Raw genomic sequence first — 12,860 nt, forward strand, 5'->3', positions numbered from 1 at the left:
TCCCTTCTCTACAAAAGGTACTCATCCTTCCAGAATTCTAGAGTGATCCAAAAACTACTAGAAGGGTCTAGAAGAGTCTATCCTTCTAAGTTTAGATCATCATAAGGGTTTGAGAGGAATATAGAATAATATTAAGGAGTTCAGAAGAGCCTAGAAGCTTCTAAAAACTCAAGAGTTCACCAAGTCAACCCTTATAGTCTTCTTTGTGTTTTTAGGCCATTCGAAGCTCATTTTCTGGTCATCATGGATGACAAAGAACTGCCAACAACTTTAATGATATGCAGCTGCATGATAGAGATGCCTTCAGGTCATCTTATAACTTACAATTGACAAATTTGAATTCTATATAAAAGAGATTCATTGTAGCATCATTTGCCTGGTTGAGTGAATTCTTCATGTTTAGAATTTTCTGGTAGCAGCCCTCACACACGTGAGGTTTGGGCGAAACATTTCAAGATAGGGAAGCATTGAGCTCATTATTGCAGCTGTCTGTCAGCCTCCATGTGCAAAACCTTCTCCATTTCTTTGTCAGTCTATGGTTAAATGGGCCTTTATCTCACCAACATGAGAAATAGTTGATATTCACATTACAATGACATTATGTGCACAAAGAAAAACATGAAAATAAAGATAAATAACTTCGAAAATAAAATAAGTCAAATGACATAATAATTAAAATAACAATCTGAAAAAAGAAGCCATAATTTAACTTTACATACATATTAATGTTGAATTTTGCCCTTGTTAAGCAGCTCTTCCCCCAGCCTCCCCGTGTCTCCATGTGTAGCTATGGTTTACAAATGGTAAAAAAGACTTAATGGATTTCTCATACTGGCTGGTTTAAATACCAACTGGTACAGTTAAATGGGCTGGGCCCATCAAATTACATTTTGATGTAAATGAAATAGAATGGCTGGTTCACACTTATTAACAAATTTACATATTAATGTAAAATTAATATTTTAAGAACATTAAATTTAACAAAAAGAAACTTAATAAATTTATACTAAAAATTAATTAATTAAATTATTTCAAGAAGTATTGAAATAAATTCACTAGAATATGACAAAGAGGGTTTTAGTTAATAGTACTAAATTAGAAAAATATGTAATTTATTTTTTGTTATAAAAATGAAAATAATTCAAAATGATAATAATGTTTAAAGCAATAAACTAATATAATAAACATATTAAAAATTTTAAGGAGATTGACTAAATTCAAGGTTCATTAAAAGGATTTTTAAAAATTTAATACAAAAAATCATGAAAAATGATGAAAATATATTTTCTAGATAAATCTATCACGTTCTTTTATTGTATTATTAAAATAAATTATTGGGATATCTAGTTATATTATTAACTAAATAAACAAATGCGAGAAGTCAAATATTCTAGCCAATATCGAGAGAGAGTTAAAAGTAGAATAAATGATTAAGGCAAGAATGGCTGATGGAGATTTGTTCAAGAAATAAATCCTTTAACATCAAGTGACTAATTTTCAAGTACAAAAGACAAATGATATCTTATGGATATATATTTATGTTTGTACTATGACCTACAAGTCTCTAATTATGGGATTAAAAAATCTTAATAGCTTATAAAACCACAAAGGTTGGCCAATATAACATTTTTCACCTTTAGTATGAGAAGAATAGATTCTAGTAAGATGATGCAATTAAGTCATTGGCCAATCCATTGAAAATATTATAAATTAATTCTTTAAATGTTTCCTAATGCATTATTCCCAAGTAAGGTGACCAATTAGGTTTTCGTAGTTGATAATATGCAATGCATTCTAGGAGTGTCACACATATGTGATATGACACATAAATAGGAATTATTGACAAGAATGGTGTATGAGTTAACTCCTTTTTGCCTTTAAAGATCATGCGTATGTTCCCATACTTATCAATATAATTTAATCAATATGATATTACATTATTGTTGTAATAAAAAAATTATTTGGTTAGCCTATAAGGAGATATTGGGACGATTATTTGTTAACTAGACTATTAATGGGATGTAAGGGTCACACATAAAAGGTTCATTATGTTTCAAAAAATATACTTTATGCACGAGGATTTTGTGAAAAACTCCATTTGGTATAAAGGACAATAGATCATTGGGTAGAGGGATCTATGCAACTGTATCCTTAGGGGGCCAATTCTTCTTCTCGCATATCTCCTTTCACGACCTCCCCAGGTCATGTACCTTATAATGTTGAGAAGATACCAAATTTATCTAGGACAGTGCTGATCAAGACGAACAGGAGAATATCTGACATGCATAGGTGATAACTCAAATTTGGGTATTTAATTCATCATTGATAATTGATTTAATATATAAGATTTATATAAGACATTGACTCTTAAAAATATGACAAGACAGTGAGGAGAACGGGTCATCTCCATAAGGAATGATGATTAGGGAACAAATGACTTTTAAATGGTGATTAGGGAATGATAATACAATTTGAAAGGTGAGAAACTCAGAAGTATGGTTAGGTGAGGAGGTAATTGACATAATATATGTGAAAATATGGGTAATATTGAGATGGTAGATATGTGATGAATAAATTACATAAATATGAAGGGATGAGAAGGATAATAAGTAGGGATATATATATATATATGTATAAAAATATTTATTTGTGTAATAATGGGCCATTTTGGATGATGATGATGGATAAATTAGATTTGGATAAATGGATATGGATAAGAAAAAGACAATAATGTAAGTGCAAGGAACTCCCCATAAATTCTTATATTTTGTTAGGATCAACGTGATTTGACACTTCGCAAGAGCCCTTTTACTCATTTTTCTTTCTTCAATCAATGATTTTCACCAAGTAACTTGATGGATCTCAAACTCACTTTCTTTCATTCAGTTTACAAGTGCAGGAAAAAATTCAGTATGATGTGTTACATCGATAGGGGTTGCCGATAAGAGAAAGATATAGTGTATGAATGAAGATAAGAGAAAGATATAGTGTAAAGCTTCATGTTTTTTTTCTGAAATTCCTTCTAGAGTGAGATATCACATTCTGAACTTGGATCATTTGCATCAATCCACATGTTTTATTGCCAGCATGTTAGTGGCATACTCAGATTTGCCAAACATTTAATCCATATTTTTGGCTTTTAACTACCAATATGACAGATTCACAGATTCTTAATTTTTTCATAATTGATATGTTCTCCCGAATATTCCGTGATCCATCATTCTTGCAGTGTAACATATCCTGTGATGAAATAAAAATAACATGTTTTAAATGACATTTAATGAATGATATGGCTCCACGGCCATGTCAGAGCATTTTTTTATTCAAGGCCAATGATGCAAGGCCACATGTCAATGCATTTTCAGCCTATTCTCATTACTTAATGATATTTTGATTTATATATTTTTCTGTGTTGAAACATGCCCCATTCCTTATTCCATTTATGTCAAATTTAATCTCCATATTTTTTAATGCTAACACCTATCTGATGTTCCCATCATATTTGTTACAAATGAAGTCAGTCATTTTTTCCTCCGACAAATGTCACTCATTAAAAAAAGTTAAGCCGTGATTGGACCATTACGACATTGTGATTTTCAATTCCATAACACAATTTCACAATTGCTATTGTAGCTAATCATTGTAATAAATTAATGTTTAGTGGTCATTTGAATAAATTGAATGGCATCATGTGGAGGATGGAGATTACTAGAAGAAAAATCCATCCAAAGACAAATAAATATTAATTTCAAATTGTATTATGATTTCAAAAATTATATCTCTATGAATTTTATGTCAAAAAATTTCAAAAAATAATATTATGACGATATAATTATTTCATTTACAAATAGTACGCTGAAAAATTCCATAAAAACCTAAAAACATAGAAAAGTCAAAATACCACTCCAAAAAAATATTTGATAATTCTAAGCTTGTTAATATGGATATAGTATATTTAATGAAAATAAATGTTTAAAATCCATGAAATTAATTTAAGAATGGTTGTGTTATAAATATTCTACAGGTTGAGAACCTATTGGATTTCAGGGCAATGATTGACAATATGAAGACCACTCACATAACATACCTTTAGAATACAAATGAGAATGTCAGTGATAAAATCAACTTGCATGTAAGCGAATATAATATCTTTATGATTACGTGAATGAGTTATCACCAGTGGTAAAAATATGAGACTTCTAGATGTGGTAGTTAACATGTCAAATATTCTTGTTTCTTACTCTAAAGGAACTGCCTTCAATATGAGAAGGGATCTTCTCAAGATTTTAATCATATTGGGAAGGGAGAGAACCCAATAAGAGATGCATGGACACCCAAGAAGAGATGGAGGTGGTGCATCCAAGGAAAGGCTTGGAAGGTGAACTTAGTTTGGATATTTATCTTGTTTCTTTTAAATGGGGGTTCTCATAAAACCATGTAACTTAAGTATATCCTTTGATCTCAGTAAACCTTATGCATGTGACCCTCTAAAATTATGAAGCAATATACTTAATTGATCTAGAAAAAAGTAACTCTTTATCGACTTAACCCAATTAATTAACTACAGTCAAGCCATGAGGTGTCAAGCTACAAAAAGTGCCCTAGAAGGTAGAGGGGATTTCATCCATTCTTCACTGAGCCTTTTTTTGTCATCGGGTTACAGAGTATAAATATTCTCTAACCTACATGATATTGGAAGAATGGCTTAGGATATGTTCAACTTACAAGAATGTGTCATCAAACGTAGTTCTAATGTCTCTAGAAAATTATGTAGAACTCTTTCTCGGATAGTTCCATTACCTGGGACAATGACATGGACACATCATCTTAATTGAGCTATATTATTTTACACTACAGGTGTAAGATCTAATATTTATCACACAATCACCTTCATGGAATTATATTTGAATCTAAGCTACAATAAACTAGAAATCAGGGTTAAATGTGGCATTAAGGTATCTGTTTATGAAAAAGTATTTATAAATTAATTTTTTAGCACAGAAAGAGGCGTTGAATCTACATAGAAAAGGTATTGAAAAAGTGAAAATTTTAATTTATTTATATTTTAGTTTTATTTAACCTCTCTGTACTCCACTCAGTTCATGCGCACTTCACATGGCTGCTGCGACCAAAGTGCCAACTAAAATATTTTAATTAGATTAATAAGTAATTTCATAAAATAAAATTCCAAAATTTTACAAGCATTATTGAATAACGTTTGGATTTTTAGCAGAATGTGGGAAAAATGGCAGCATATGTGACATCAAGCGGCGGAGAAGAGCGACAAATGTGGATAGTGTTGTTGATTATAAAATAAATGAATTTTAATTTCATGTCTCTTTATATATCCCAAAAACATAGATTATTAGAGGAGAGAATGATGGAGCTACCTTCAAAATTTTGGCCTGAAAATCCTAGATCTTTAGATATCATGTTTGGAAGCCAAATAATTCTACACCATTCATTATTCACCTCCCAGGCAAAGAGAGGTAGCCGCCCAGATTTCCTCTCTTTAGATATCATGGAGCTACCTGTCATGGATCATCGGCATGGTGGTAGAATTCTCAGATTTCCTGAAGGTTTTATGTTAAAATCTGCTATTGAAATGCATTTCAATTCACATTTGATAAGTATCTCAAAGTTTATAAAAATCTTCAATGATTGACATGAAAATGTGTGTTTGAACTTTGATTCCAGTCATAATTTTTGGTGGTGACGACGTCCACGCATCGACACCGGACGTGTCACCACCATCGTCCGAAGCCAGCACGACTGCTGAAGACTTGCCACCATCATCACCAAATCAAGTCAACACGCCGACATCAGGCACGTCTCCACCCACGCACGCCCCCTCACACGTCCTGACATGTCGCCAAAGGCAGATTCAGAACTGCCCCCTGACGTGATGCGAAACTACGTTGCTCGTCACGTCGCTCATCTTTATTTTATTTTTATTTCTTTAAGCTGTATTTTCTCTTTCCTCCAAGGCCTATATGTATAGGCCATTGTTTCAAGAAACAGTTAGGCAGTCATTATTCAAGAATTGAGTTTGTTTTTAACTCTTCTTGGAGGACTGCACAGCCTCCCCTATCCCTTCTCCAACCCTACCGCCGTTGCCGCCGCTGCCGCCGCCACCACCGCCGCCTCTCGTCGCCAACCATCTTCCTTCCCATCCTCTTTCCCCCTCTCCATCCCTCTCTTTCTCTCATTCCCTCTTGTCTCTCTTCTCCCTCCCCCTCTCTTCCATCGCCCTTGGCCACCCAAGGCAGCCACCCCAGGCCACCCAAGGCCGCCACCCTAGGCCGCCCAAGGCCGCCGCCCAGGCCGCTCAGGGTAGCCCACCCTAGGCCGCCCAGGGCCGGCTGCCCCAGGCCGCCCAAGGCCGCCGCCCCAAGCCGCCCAAGAACCGCCGCCCAGGCCGCCCAGGGCAGCCCGCCCAAGGCCGCCGCCCAGGGCAGCCCACCCAAGGCCGCCGCCCAGGGCCGCCGCCCTAGGCCGCCCAAGGTAGCTACCCCAAGCCGCCCAGGGCAGACAGCCCTAGGCCACCCAAGGCCGCCACCCTAGGCCACCCAGGGCTGCTGCCCAAGGCCGCCCAAGGCTACCGCCCAAGGCCGCCCAAGGCCGCTACCCCAGGCCGCCCAGGACAGCCAGCCCTAGGCCGCCCAAGGCTACTGCCCAAGGCTGCCCAAGGCTGACGTCATCCTTGTGCCACCCAAGGCACGCCATCTGCACTGGTGCCCGCGCAGCCTGCCCTGTCCATGCCCGCTCGTCCGTCTCGCTTTCTGCCAAGGCCGTACAATGCCCAAAACGCCCAGACCTTCTCGTTCAGTGGGCCATTCAATGCTCGGAATCGTCCAGTCTCGTCACGATCAGAATTTCCCGTAACCTCTTCACGCACTACAGTGCCGATGTACGCTTGAACTCTTTGGTGTCGATGTGTTCTTCGTCCATTGTTCCGTGAGAATCCTCCACCGCCATCAGATTTGATTTGATTTGGAATTCCCTAAAATTCTCTCTATCGTGAGTTTCTCTCGTGACGTGAATTCGAGTATTGAATTTGGTGCTTTGGCATCGTCGCGGTGGTTGAAGACAGTACTCCCGCCCTCGACGAGGAACGGGACTGCACCACCAGTTTTTCATCAGTTTTAAGTTCATAATTCGTTCGCGTGGAATTCTGTGGTCGGTTTTATCCATCCATCCTAGCCGTCCAGTATTCTCCACCCGTCGTCGCCCTACCCATAGTCGTCTTTTCCCCAAGCCGTCCTGCACCAAATAAATTCTGTGGTCTGTTTTATCCATCCATCCTAGCCATCCAGTATTCTCCACACGTCGTCGCCCTACCCACAGTTGTCTTTTCCCCTAGCTGTCCTGCATCCATGTGGATCTGAAAAGGAATAAAGTCTAAGGTAGTTTATGAGAGCTAAATGAATTATGGACCATTATAAAATAACATTTTTACACGTGCAAAGGTGCATTTAATGGGTTAGATGCACTTATTAAAATTAAATAATTGATTTTTATCCATTTGTCTAATGTCCTTCATACCAGATTGCATTAAGTAAAATTTAAATCACACACATTTTCATTGACTCCAAAATTTTCAAGTAAACAAGTTTGTTATAATTGGTGATCTGATTGGAATAAATAATCAATGGCCACATCCTATGATTGGCCACATTCTCAATGTATTATATTGAAATTAATAAAAATATCTATTATATTATGACTTCTCATTTTAATGATGAGAAACATGTCAAATCTACGATATTAATATTATAATTACCATGTTATTTGTGATCATGAATATGTATCCTTAACCATCCTTACCATCTCTTCACCTTCCTTCACTTTATCCCTCATCCCTCCACTATCTCTATATCCTCTTTGTTTCCAAATTTCATACATAAAATCTATTTCTCACTTTCGCATCTTACTAGAATTCATATTTATCTCAATTTATTATCATTTAAAAGATCCATTCTTATCCTTTAATCCACATCTAAAAAGTATAATTCCCTGATATATGTTCCCCATTTATAGAAACATTGCTCATCATTATCTAATAATGTTTTTAAGATTTATATCTTACATAAATATTGATACCAATATGAATTCTTATCACGATCTTAAACTAGTTTCTTCCTAGATACCAATACCTGAAGAGACGACTTTACTCGTCACCTTACAATTGAGTGATCTAACAAAATATTATTTGATTAAATCAAATTTGAATACATAAACATAAAGTTTATACTCCTAATTTTGATTTATCAAAAGAACAGCATCGTGAATTACAAGTGCATATGACATTTCCCAATTATTAGTTAGATGACTACACGAATGCCCTGCATAAGATATAAAGTGACCGCAATTGGTGGACACATTGAGCCAATTTCAAAATTTGAAATCTATGAAGATTGTGAAGCATTTCTTGTTTATCTTTGCAGAAAAAAATACATCAATATTCTTCAATGTGTCACGGTATGGTGAGCAAAAAGAGGTGAATATTCAATAAAGACAGTACTGACATTGAATTATCGGATGAGATCTGACAAATTCATAAAATGCAATGAAGATAACTATGATGACAGTAGATGTGGAAAGGTGACGTGGGTTGATACTTAAAAGGTGAACTCAAATTTTCACCTGTTAGGATCCAAAACCATTTTTTATTTAGATAAAAATACCATATTTTGAAAATATATTTTTTTATTGGAATGCCATTTATCAAATTCTAATATGGTGATGTAAACTAATCTGGTCTCAAGTGTTTAGGCATATAATATCATCTCTGATACATATTTAAATAAGTATTATAACTATCCTGATTATTAAAATGAGGAAATGGTTGTAAACTAAAATTTTAATAAAATTCAATTTATTTCATGTTTTTCATCAACCTCATTCACTACTAGTATAGTAGTACATGTAAACTTAGTGTTTAGTGAAGGAATTGTATGTGCAATTGAAAAGAGATGGGGGATATTCCAAGGAGTTAATATAAGGGCTAACAGGCGAGTTGATACTCAATATCATGCCATTATCCATTTCATTCACATCTTTGACTTCTAACATTGAATCAGGCATGTTTTAATATTAATCCCATTTTGTGTGAGTGGCCCTCTGTAGTTTAATATAATGTCTAAATGCTTCAACATCTTAATTTTGTATGTGATACAATCATGTTTCATGGACATTATTATTTTATGAAAAAAATGGTCAATAACATTCGTTTCTGACAAGCGAGTCACAATCCCAAATTCTTATGTAATTTAATAATTCATCATTTCATTTGATGCTAAAGTTATTGAGGTTCTTGACTCTATACACTAGTGTGCCTTTCTTTTATCTGATTTTTCCTTATTATATTATGAAAAAATGAGCATTACCATTTTGATTTTGATCCATGAACCAGAATCCAAAATCAGCCTTTACTTGTCTTTCGTTTTTCATTTGATGATAAATTTCTAAACATGTGAGACGTCTGTTTTTGATTTGAAATGGATAATGGGATAACCTAACTTAATTTAGAATTAGTATAGAGGTACGTTATACAATTAACCTATTTTTATGATGGATAACAACACACATTATTTGTTTCTTAAATGTCTAAGAATCCTACTTCTATTTTCTTTACCCCTTAAAGGTATATAGTGAGACATGTACATAGTTGACATTAGCGTTATAATCTTGAATGCATCTAACAATTAAAAATTAAGGTGAATAAAAAATTAATCTATGTTGAAAGCTAAGACTGGTGACATGCTACAAACTTTGGACAGAATTTTAGATTCTCAGAGCGAGTGATTGAACAATCAGAATGTGGGTTTATAATTGTTGATCAACAACCCAATCATCTAGACAAAGAGAATGCGCCTTCTCCCACATCCTCTCCTCAAAGTACCACTCTTGCTGCACACCACAACCTCCCTCAAGATTTTTCAACTGTATCCTCGACCAGATGGAAAATAATGTCAAGAACTACGTTGGCATCAAATAAAGCTAAACTTCATTGAAAAATATTAGAATAAGTTAAAGTACTGTACAATATAAAGAACTCATTTTTGACTACTTTGACTGTATCCATGGCCAGTAGGGCAGCAATGTCAAGAGACACTTACCATCAAATTAAGATAAAGTTCATGGGAAAATATTATAATTAAGTTCAAGTACAACACAATATAAACAACTTATACTTGACTGTTTTGACCGTATCCTCTACCACTTTAGAAAAAGTACTGTCAAGAACCATTTTATCCTCAAATTAAGATAAATTTCATGCAAAATTATTAGAATAAGTTCAAGAACAATACAATATAAACAACTTATACTTGACCAGCTTGACTGTATCCTTGACCACATTAGAGTTTTTTTATAGTTTACTACTCTAAAGCAAGTCTGCAAGTCCCCATCTTCTTCCTCTTCCACACTTTGAAAGATAGTAAGCAGCTTCATAGACCACTATACCCTAAAATTAAGATAAAGTTCATGGAAAAATATTAGAATAAGTTCAAGTAGTAACCCACCTAAACAACTGATATTTGACTATTTTGACTGTATCCTTGACCACATTAGATTTTTTTTTTTTAGTTTAATAACACTCCCTACTCCAAAGCAAATCTGCAAGTCTCCCCCCCCATCTTCTTCCTCCTCCACACTTAGAAAGAAAAGCAAGCAGCTTCCTCTGGGCAACACTCTCCCCCTCACCTTCTTCTTTCCCTGAGAATGAGGGCACGCAGTCTCCGCCTCTTCTTCTTCCCCCACGACGCCCTCTCCCGACCTCCTCTCCTCCTCCCAACCTCGCTCTTCTCCTCCGACTCCGACCCGATACCCACCTCGCCAATCCTCGATCTCCTCATCAAATCGCTCGGGTTTTCCCCAGAAGAAGCGGCCGGGGTTTCCAAGCGCCTCAATCGGCTGAAACCCCCCAAGAACGCCGAATCCGTGCTCTCCTTCCTCAAGCTGAAGGGCGTGAGCGAGGAAGCCACCAAGGAGGCCATATCCCGGCGACCCACGTTGCTCTACGCCGACGTCGACCGCAATCTCTCCCCCAAATTCGAAGCTTTCGAAGCCATGGGCTTCTCCGGCTTGGATTTGGTCCGGACATTGGCGAGGAACAGCAGTCTTCTCCACTACAGCCTGGAGAGGAAGCTGATGCCCAACATCGAGCTGCTCCAGCGAGAGTGCGGCATCCCCGGGCGGCGTATTTCCAAGGTTCTTCGCCGGAGCTCTCGCCTCGTCGGCCGCAGCGCGAGCTCCCTCAAAGATCTCATCTCCCGGGTCAGAGAATTGGGTTTTTCTCCCGGGTCCGTGGCCTTCGAGACCTGCCTCCACATCGTCGATTCTCTCAGCCGGAGCTCCGTGAAAGAGAAGATCGAGCTCCTCAGAAGCCTCGGCTGGAGCGAGGAAGAGACCCTCGGAGCAATCCGAAGGTGCCCATTTCAATTCTTCCTCCAATTTCCTCGAATCACGGCGAAAGATCGAACCTTTTTCTCCTGCAGATACCCTTTGATTCTCGGGTTGTCGGAGAAGAAGCTGAGGGGGTCGGTGGAGTTCTTCGGGGAGAAGATGGGGTGCGAGGTGTCGTACTTAGCCGCGAACGCGGTGCTGTTGACGTTCAGCGTGGAGAAGAGGGTGAGGCCGAGGTTTGTGGTGTACGAGGCGCTGAGGAGGATGAAGGTGCCTGAGGGGGGGTGGAGCTTGATCTCCATTTTTTCGCTGTCTGAGCGGGTTTTTTATGAGAGGTTTGTGCTCAAGTACGCTGACAGACATCCGGAGGTGAGAGAAGCGTATAAGAATGCCAGCTTTGGGACCAAGGTAGATTTTCTTGCCGGTGCCCAGAGTGGGTGATGAATGATCATGCAAGAAGGGCCTTTGGCGACGGCCATGGTTCGAATTTTAGAGAGAGAGAAAGGGAGGGGGTGAAAACTGTGTTGCTTGCTTCTCTTCCTTCTCTTTTCTAATGGTCTCTTCCTCTCTCTCTGTCTCTCTCTCTCTCTTTCCCTCTTGCCCTCTCTCTTTCTCAACCTCTCTATCTCTCTTGGCCCTCTCTTTCTCAACCTCTCTCTCTTGCCCTCTCTCTCTCAACTAGGGTTTGACTGTCCCGGTCCGGTTTTCTGGCATGGGCCTAAACCTTGACTGAAGTTCTGTCTGGTTCCTGTCCGGTCTTGTTCGGTCCCGGTCTGGTCCGGTACGGGGGTGGCGGAGGCGTTTTGCGCGGGGAGCAGCAGCGATGAGCGCTTGGGGCGGGTGATGGGAGGGGCGACGGGGAGGGGGATGGGTAGTGCATGGGACAGGGTCCAGTCTGTTCCGGTTTTTTGGCATGAACCTAAAGCTTACCTGAAGTTAGGTCCAGTTCCGGTCTGGTCTTGTTCAGTCCCGGTTCGGTCTCTCCTCCTCTTTTATCCTATCTCTTTCTCAACCTCTCTCTTTCTCTTGCCCTCTCTCTTTCTCAACCTCTCTCTTTCTCTTGCCCTCTCTCTTTCTCAACGTCTCTCTCTCTCTCCTCTCTTGCCCTCTCTCTTTCCCAACCTCTCTCTCTCCTCTCTTGCCCGCTCTCTTTTTCTCAACCTGTCTGTCGGTCTCTCTCTCTTTTGCCCTCTCTTTCTCCACCTCTCTCTCTCTCTCTCTCTTTTGTCCTCTCTCTCAACCTATCTCTCTCTTACCCTCTCTCTCGCTGCCCTCTCTCCATCCCCCTCTCTATCATCTCATTCTCTCGCTCTTGCCAGCTCTTTCTATCTTTCTTGCTCTCTCTCTTTCTCCTCGACCCTGCTTTGTTTCTCTTTCTCAGTCTCTCTCATGCACTATCCCTCGCTCTCTCCCTCTCCCAATCTCTGGGGCATACTATCCCTCTTGCTTTT

At 38.5% G+C, this 12,860-nt stretch overlaps 1 protein-coding gene across 1 annotated transcript; it reads left to right on the forward strand.

Annotated features, from left to right (window-relative positions):
- Positions 1-10,639: 10,639 nt before the first annotated feature.
- On the forward strand, positions 10,640-12,158 carry LOC144704780 (uncharacterized). The gene is made up of 2 exons (XM_078577304.1): positions 10,640-11,432; positions 11,502-12,158. The coding sequence occupies exons 1-2, from the start codon at positions 10,726-10,728 to the stop codon at positions 11,848-11,850; spliced, it is 1,056 nt and encodes a 351-aa protein (XP_078433430.1). The 5' UTR covers positions 10,640-10,725; the 3' UTR covers positions 11,851-12,158.
- Positions 12,159-12,860: the final 702 nt, after the last annotated feature.

This window comes from Wolffia australiana, chromosome 6 (genome assembly GCF_029677425.1).
Source record: "Wolffia australiana isolate 7733 chromosome 6, ASM2967742v1".
NCBI classification, from domain to species: domain Eukaryota; kingdom Viridiplantae; phylum Streptophyta; class Magnoliopsida; order Alismatales; family Araceae; genus Wolffia; species Wolffia australiana.